General features: G+C 31.6%; 1 protein-coding gene across 3 annotated transcripts in view; it reads right to left on the bottom strand.

The window, feature by feature from the left end:
* Positions 1–9,574, bottom strand: part of LOC116850776 (alpha-aminoadipic semialdehyde synthase, mitochondrial) — a 43,980-nt gene that overhangs the window by 11,988 nt on the left and 22,418 nt on the right. For all 3 annotated transcript variants that reach the window (XM_032829421.1, XM_032829419.1, XM_032829420.1), the window contains 3 exons: positions 5,872–6,357; positions 5,571–5,796; positions 2,724–3,051 (listed from right to left, as the gene is read on the bottom strand). In XM_032829421.1, coding sequence (XP_032685312.1) covers positions 2,724–3,051; positions 5,571–5,796; positions 5,872–6,357 — 1,040 coding nt within the window. The remainder of the gene's footprint in view (positions 1–2,723; positions 3,052–5,570; positions 5,797–5,871; positions 6,358–9,574) is intronic.

The following is a 9,574-nucleotide window of genomic DNA, read 5'->3' as shown; positions in this document are numbered from 1 at the left end:
CAAGATCAATCTGCTAAAATCAGTAAATACAATAGATCTTTTTAAGATCTGAAACAGTTTTTTGTAAAACTTATATTTTTCAAGATATTTCAATACTTTGCCCCACCCTGTATATACATATACATATATATTGCGGAACTAAATATTTATTACATATATATATATATATATATATATATATATATGTAAAAATCGATTTTTATTTATTTCGTAAATAAATATCAATGTATCACGTATACTTATAACATACGTCTTACTATTGCGGATAATTATATTTCACTACTTTGATCCTTTATATCTTGGGAAATATTGACTTTTGGGACTTGGTGCAATGATAACTTTTTATCAGCATGGCGAAAACTATAACACAGTGAAATTTCAGCCAATTTGACCGAAAACCATTTTCCATAGGTTTTGTGCGGGGTCCTTTAAGATTAAATTTATATGAGACAATATGAAAGTAATCTTTTATAAGAAAATACCGACTATTTTATAACTCAAGATTCCATATTATAACTCAGTAAATATCAAATAACAGTAACATTACATCTGTGTTATAATTTCCTCAACAATATAACACGTGTTATATATAACAGTTACATTGTTGAATCGGTAATTCTAATATTGATATAATATTAGAATATATACTCGATGTTTACTAAAAAAAGAAAACATTACTTCAAAGAAATAAAAAAATTCTGCTAGTATTATTTTTTATTTTTCATATCCTATTTGTAAAAATAGCCCCGAAACAATATTGATAAATTATTTTAACTGGTATAAAAACTGGTATAAGAAATTATTTTAACTGGTATAAAAACAACTTATTAAGTTAAAGTTAATACATTTTAAAATAGCTAGTTTAAGTTAAAAGTCAACCCATTTAAGGGGGTATTCTAGTGTGTCGGATCCGAAAAATCGATTTTTCTTTTTTTACATATTTTTATAATTTAAAGTCTTGAAAATATAACCCTAAAATATTAAGATAAAATTCGTTAAATTGACCGAGTTATAAAGGTTTAAAGGACGCCTCCATACAGCGCGCCGACCACGAAATGAATGACAAAGTGTTAAATGTCATCCAACCTATTTATGATGATTTAACTACCCATCATTTATTACAGCGATGCTTCGGATTATTTACTCAGAATAATAACGAAAGTTTAAATTCATTAATTTGGACAATTACATCAAAACATCTGTATTGTGGAAAGAAGACAGTAGAAGTTGCAACTTTTTTAGCTGTTTGCTTGTTTAATGAAGGATTTTATATAATTTTAAAAATAATGGAACTAACGTAATGGGACTACAAATCGGCCAAAATGCAAAATTCCTCGCGGATAATATAAACAACGAGCGCGTTAAACGTTCGGAGCAGCGGGCGTCGCACGAGTCGAAAAAAGCAAGAATTACCAAGAAACAAGAGGAAGACAAACGTGGATTTATGAAATTGATGAAGTTGATGAAGATCTCTTGTATGACCCTGGTATAGCTGATTAAGGGTAAGTTACTCTAATTACTCATTATCCCCTTCGTAAGTATATAAGAATCTTTAAACGCGTTTTTCTCGAAATGACATTTTCCAAACCGAGTAGAGTATTTTTCTCAGGAACTATTAGGCCAATCAACTTACGCTTTTACACATATATAGTGCACATATTCGATTATCGCTTGAACTAAAATCTTTTTGATATCTTTAAAATTACTATTTTTCCAGATCGCGAACAGTTAGAATTTTTTAGTAAAAATCAGACTACTATTTTTCAAGCACCGCCATTTTGTCAATTTTTCTTCAAATTATTTTGTTCTAGCTCGGACGATAGCGACATTCATAAAGAATAAAATAAACGCAAATTCGTTTATTTCAGATAACGAGAACAGTGGCAATCAATTCGCCCGATAGAAGACAATTTTACAACATGATCTGTTTCGTCCACTTGTATTTCCTTCAATTTTGAATATAAAGCTTTGACAAAATTTGAGATGTCTTCAAAGACGAAGAAATATCAGTGCAAAACATTAACTCTGTTTAACCATTTGTTTTAAATTAATTCTCATTTGTTTTAAATTAATTCTCAAAAACCATTTGTTTTAAATTAATTCTCAAAAATCACCTTGAAAACGGGTCTTTATACTAGAATACCCCTTTAAACTCAATGAACAAAATGTTAACAGTACATTACCATATTGGTAACAGATTCGATCAGAATACTCTATGATAAATCTGTAGCTATCTGTGTCCAAATTAAACTCGTGTTTTATCAACAGAGATATAACTTGACTGCAGACTGACGGCAAAAAAAAAATTAGCAATTTCTGCAGTATATTCCATTTAAATATATTTAAATAATTATATAGAAAAACAATATTATCTACTTGTTTTCCGTTAATCTGCCATCATACTCTGATAACAAATTCTGTCGTACTTCTGCTACTAAGTTGCGAACAATATTTACAGCAGACACTATGTAAAATTTACTTTTGCAGATTTGGAAAAATTAACTAAAATTAATTAAAGTTAAGCTAAAAGTTATTATATTTATAACTTTTTAATTTAACTTTTAACTGATGTTAAATTTAATTTTAACTGATTAACTTATTATCCAATCCTGTTTCTAAATCATTTATAATGGCAAGAAACGAAATGTTTAAATTTTAACATTTTTAGAGCGCGACGAAAACTATCGCATTTTCAAGATTTCATTTTAAATACGAGTACATACTCAATGCTCCCACCAGGATCTGCGGATATATCGCAGATAGCGAGCATTCTATGAGGCAGTGCGGGTGCACCGACGCTTATCGGCAGCCATGGTGTATGAGCGGGCCTCAGTAAGTATTTGGCATCCGGTATCGTCAACAATTTCGGTGAATCCACCGCCCAGTATATACCGTTGATGATCACCGAAGCGTATGGCGCAATCTTTTTACTGAAAGTGGAAATGTACAATTCCGGATGCTTCTCGTATTCTTCGGGATCGAAACCGCCGCCCTCCTTCTTCTCCAGATGATGCCTGCGCCGCACCTCGCAACCATATATTTTTGTAGTATCTGTATCAAGTCAAGGAACGTACATACACTGATAAATGATATCACGAGATATTTTTGTTTGCGTTAGATGATGGCAAAGTTTACGAACCTAGTAGCGTCTTGCTTTTATCATTAAAAATCCTGGAATCTGATAACGCATTTATGTCACGTTACGCATGAGAAGAGATCGAGTACATACGTTAGGAACTTTTCGAGATTATATCCAATAAGCCTATTCTACAACTTCTTAATGACAATTTTACTAGTATGATATGTCGTTGCGCATCTTTTCTACCATATATCATATCTACATAACAATAGCGTAACGATAACGACATTGTTGTTAAAAGTTACAGAATAGATCTAGGTTATAGAGAATGTTTTATTTTTAATGTTGTTGTCATTAGGTTCGGTCTACAATATGCGGAGTAAACTTGGAATAAAAAGTAAGCCATAAAAATTGGCCAATCATAGACGATTATTATAAGAATAGTTTTCTCCGCATATTGTAGATATATAGAAAGACTTATAATTACTTTTTCCAACAATGATTTGACAAAGAAGTTACTTTTCTTTTTCTACGCTAGAAGCATACTCATACAGCACGCAAACGTTGAATCAACACTTCAGAAACGTTACGTTACGACATTGCAATGTTGCATCAACATTTTGAAATAGATTCAACGTTGAAAAGACATTGTATACCCTTATAGAAATATCATACTAAGAATCATTGATAATTACTTATTTTCAGTATTAAAAATACTAGATAATAAGTAATTGTCAATGATTCTTAGTATGATATTTCTATAAGGGTAAACGTCTAATGTCCGCTGAATTTCAATGTCTTGTAGACGTTGCAATTTAATATTATCAAATATTGATTTAACATTGGTCACGTTCAGCGTCAAAAAGTTTTTTTTTCACAACTGTTGATAGTTTTCCATATAAAGATTGGATTTTGTAGATTTATTGAAACACTAGTATACAAAGATTAAGAATACCAATCGATTTTCTTCGTTATTCAACGTATAAAAATATTAAAGTAATGTTGTTGAATAGTTAACATAATAGTTTAATATGATAGTTAGTAAGATATTCCATAGTTTGTACTAAAAATTATCAAGATATAATGTACAATATTTCGGAAAATATTCATATTTCGATTATTTCCTCTCAATATGCAGAATAACGAATGAAATCGATTTATGTTAAAGAAACCACATGATTCTACTTAAAAAATTAAATGTAAACTTGACATGATTTTAGTATAGTCAGTGTGAATAGCATTATTAGACTGTACAAATTGTTTGAAACATTTTTCGATGAAATCCTTGACTTTCAACAAAAATTTCAATGCGTCATTCAAAAGGATATATAAAATTTCTTTTCAGTATCTCTACTTGAATTTCAAAAGATCATAATTTGTTTCAATATTGTAATAACATAAAGAATCAACCCAGCAAACACAAAGTTACATGTAACATACATTTTACTTGTAATTTCCTACTCAATAATATAACTGTTATATAACACATGTTATATAACAGTTACATTATTGAGTAGGAAATTACAACTAACATCCCAGTAAGCAAGGAACATTAAATTAACGTTTAGAAACGTTGACTTCATGTGCATTGTTTGGACATTTTTTAATAATATTACATTTATATTTATATTTTTTACATGTTATTTTATGATATGATTTTTCTGAATGTTGTTTAAACGTTTTAAAAACATTACAAAAAGTATATTTTTCAAATGTTACTTTAACATTTATTTGAGAGCAATGCAACATCTTAAAAATATTTCTGCCGATTAAAACATTATAGCAACTCTATTTCAACATAAACTTCCAAATCGCGGTCAAAGTATGTTCGTAATAATGTTTGATACAATATTAAATACTATATATTTGACAATATTACAGGTTCTTCAATATCATTGTAGCAACTTTGTATTAATGATTTCTTGCTTACTGGGATGTAAATTATATGTAACGTTGTATTTGCTGGGAATGTAGAAAAAACAATATAGATTTAACGTTGGAAAAATATTTATATTTCAACATTCAACATTACAACATCTCAGCAACGTTGTTTCAACTTTCTGTGCTGCATGGGATAAACATTTACTTTGTATTTATATAGAATTATTTTTTCGTTGTAAAAATATATAATGATGCATGATTATATATAGCCATGTAAAGACGAAAATATGTGATCTTTTTACTCGGGTTACTTTTAAGTAATGATAACGCGTTACTTTTATAAAGTAACTATTCCAACCTTGATTATATGTAATAATAAGAATCATATCACAACAACAACGATATGATAATTTCATTCACGATAATGTTTGAAGTAACGCACTTAAAAAAGAACTCTAAATCACGTTTCTTCGAGATAACAGGTCAGACGATACAAGTTGCAAATGATAATGAGAACATCTATTCGGCGTTCTCGATAACCCAAGTGGTGCAGAAAAGAAGGCGATAAAGCGTACAGTTACGCTAGCGCAGATAAAAAATTACGACATACCGCCGTGCTCAGCGACTTTCCGCAGCATCTCCGGCGGCACGTATTCGTGGGGAAGCTCTTGGAAGACCTCCTGTCCGCCTTGACTCACGTTACCGCTGCCCGTGAAAACAAAGGTCAACGGACCGATTGACTTTGGCATAGCACCTAACGCGATCTCGTATCCAGCGCCGCGAATCGCTTGGCGCGCCATAGCCGAATCTCGATAGTTGTGTGCTGGTCCGATGTGCTAATGAAGGTGAGATTACTTTACGCGATTAGTCCTTGAAGATGCAATTATACTACAAAGTTTTTATCAACGTACCATGAAGGGCGTATGATGACCCAGAGCTAGCAGTCGCAGACCTAAACCATGTAGTATGTTCACCATGCCAGCCACCCCGGCATACTTGCCGAAAGCGACCACTCTTTGACCGCTGGCATCCGTGAGCTTCTCGTAATCCAGCAGACGTATATTTTTTTCCAAAATCGCGTCCAGGAGAGGCATATTACTCTCCTGCGCTTTGATAGTATGTGAGAAAAAGCAGTATGTCTTGTTAGGTATTAGCTGGTCCACCGGTACCGGTTGTTTGACCCCGAAGATCACGGATGCTGAGCTGATGTCCTCTTGCAAGAGCGCCCCGGCTGCCTGGTAGGCTTGCGCTGGATACGCCCTCCGGTTGCTTGGCTGCACGATTACCTTCACGCCTAACCTGACGAGACGGCGAACATTCGCCGGAGCTAACGGCGCCCTCCTCTCCCATACTGATTGGTCCTCTCGTCTTATAGCTATCACTTTGCCCTTAAGATTCTGAAAAGTTTGATGAAAAAAAGAATATTCAGACCGAAGATAAATAACAGCAACTTTTGTTGCTTCGCACCAAGTTCTTTGAATAAACGTGTACTATCCCGAAAAAAAATATATCGAAATTCTACAAATTTCTATAAACATCTTTCAAAATAAAACAAAGAATAAAGTCTCTTGTCTTTATTTTTAGTTTCATCTTGTGTAATTGTTAGTTTAGGACTTTTGAAATTAAGGCTCACTGTAAATTCCACATTTAAAAACTGAAGAAGGAAACGTTACTATAAAAATATCGAAAGAACATAATCATATTTAGCACGTATTAAAGATATCTGAGGGTTTTCAAGTCACACACACACACGTACACATACAACATTTATCCCTTAAATCTCCTATGTTTTTTATTTACTTCTTTTATAAAGGATGGCTGATATTTAAGAAGAATACAGTTATTCTAATGCATGTTAAATTGAGTATTTATCAAACAATTGTTATAATCAAGCATACACGTACACAGGAAAAAAAAATTGCTAATATATGGACAACTAAAAATATTAACTGCAGGAGCAAAATTTCTTGCTTTCATAGTAAAAGTTATTTAGCTATCACAACTAAATAATTTTTACTATAAAAGCAAGAAAATTTGCTCCTGCAGTTAATATTTTTGTTGTCCAAATATTAACAAATCTTTTTTTCCGTATATGGAAAGTATCAACAGTATATACCGTGCTATACAGTATATGGTAAACAATATATTGTACACAGTATATAATATACCAATTTGAAATGTCATAATACTGAAATTTAAATGTCGAGACAATTTCTTGAAACACAATTTTTACCAAAACGTTAGAATTGTCTCGTTGTACAATCGAGTGAATTACTCAATAAACACCAATTAATATTTCCTCCTAGAAATCCTCCTAGTCCCTCGCCGCGGAACTCTTGATTAATAATGTCAAAAGCGAAAAAACGCATGTCCAAAGTTCTTTCTTACGTGCCATTTCTAAATAGAAAAATGTTTGTATGAAAGAATCTGATTGTATATCTTAAGTACGTTTATAAAATGCCCCAAATATTCCTCTTTCTCTTAATCCTTTTCCCTTAATAATCAATAAATAACCATAAAAGGATATGTTACAAATAAACCTTTTTTGACCGACTAACGGAAACTTAACTAATTATTTGTAACTGTTTCTGTGATCTTCTATAAACAGAAAATAACAATTATTTGTCCACCAGGTCCGATGAAAATCAGGATTTAAAGTATAAAAAATCACTATTATTATACAATAGTGATTATACTTTAGAGAGTTTATTGTATTTTTGGTAATTATGCAGTATAGCGAACCCACCTCCGATGACCTTGACCTTGACATATATTGTAGAGGTCACAAAAGTATGTAGAAAACATGTACAAAAGTATGTACAAAAGTATTAAAATGAGCTTATCGAAAAATGAATAGTTTATAAGATATTTCATATTTTTTGTACTGGAAAGTATCAGGATAAAATATCTCGAAAATATTCACTTTCCGATGATTTTATCTGAATACTTTTATACGCAGAATGACTAAAGTAATCGATTTATGTTTAAAAAACTCTATAGTTCTATTGAAAATATTAAATTTGACTTTGATATAGTTTTTGATCGTCATTCTAAAGTCAAATAAATATTAACATTTTTTTCTCTTAAATTCTACAACTTTTGTCTAAAAAGGTTCCTCCTGAAACTTACGGCTTTTGAGATATTTCAGTGGATAAATTAAAATAAATCAACCTGTATATTATTTGAACTCAAAGTCAAATTTTTTATATTTATTACTCACCTTTCAAGATAAATAGTTCTTATTTTCTGTTTCTAGAATATTGCAGAAACAGTTTTCAATGATTAAATATTCAAAAATAGCCTATTTTTAACATTCTCTTTAACCATGTCATATGTAACCTTCCTCTTTAATCTATATTTTCTCATGATCTTGCTATGTTCATTCTTCTATTTATTTCCAGTAAGCAAATTGACAGCAAAGTGCACGCAGATTGGCAGCAAATTTGATCAGAGTGTTATATCAAAACCATAGCCATCTATACCCTCATTTAGCTCGTGTTTTGGCGTCAAAGTTTGCTGACAGGCAATGCGAGTAGATTGGCAACAAATTCTATTGTGCAGCAGAATCTGCTAGGTTTCGACTGCCAATTTACCGTCAGATTATTAAAGACTATGTTCGGTTTCTGCCGCCAAACTGCGGATTACAGATTGCCTGTCAGCAGGCTCTGTCACATTTATGGTGGCAGTTTTACAACATAATCAGATATAATAAATCCTGTGTTAAATTACTGCTTTTCTGCTATCAAAAATTTCTAGGCTTTAATCAAAATCTGTTTGTGCAAATTTGACTACCTGGGTTAACTCTCAAAGAAAGGATAGTCTTCGGAACATTTTACAAATGTGCTCAAGCGATCTGAAGTACTTTTTCATATAAATATCTTTTTATTTAAAGTGGCCGACAAGAATTTTCAGAATATCATTTCTTTTCTCTGACATCACAATTCAACATGATCACGCGCGCGCAGTGAGTACTTAGGAGCCTTAATTTCTTAGCTACAGCAGGACTTTCCGCGGAGCTGTATCTCTGTACGGTAAAGTTCAACACGGACTGCGCGAAAACAATGCAACACTGCGATTTATGTCTGGTAATGCTTTTCACTACGCAAGTACATTAGAATACAGTTTTAGATGAATAAATTATAATTTATTAGAAGTAAGAGTGAGTCACTATAGTGGCGTACCGTTCAGAAAGATGATATACGTGAAAGCCACTATAGTGGCATACAGTACCTAAGAGGTTAATAGTAACATTGCATTAATGTTATAATTTCCAACTCAATAATGTAAGCAATATAATATGCATTATACGTAACAGTTACATCGTTAAGTAAAAAATTATGATATTAGTGTAATGTTATTATTACTGTTATTATTATTGTTTATTATTTCTGTAATTGGTATTTACTGGATAATATTTAGTCGTTTGAATATAGCAAAAGTGTATCCAAATGGATGTATATTAATAAATCCGTGCACGGAAAAATCAATATGGTTGATCCATACAGAAATCTGGTTGTGCCAACCAGATAGTAAAATACAGAACAACTATTTATGTAGTTTCTGTAACCAAAGAGCAATGGCTGAGTTACTTATGTTGCAACAGTGATAATACAA

Source organism: Odontomachus brunneus, unplaced genomic scaffold, assembly GCF_010583005.1.
Source record: "Odontomachus brunneus isolate Ranch 3 - 2012 unplaced genomic scaffold, Obru_v1 Obru_scaffold_155, whole genome shotgun sequence".
NCBI classification, from domain to species: Eukaryota; Metazoa; Arthropoda; class Insecta; order Hymenoptera; family Formicidae; genus Odontomachus; species Odontomachus brunneus.
Note: the sequence above shows the minus strand (reverse complement) of the source record. Positions and strands in the feature narration are given on the sequence as shown.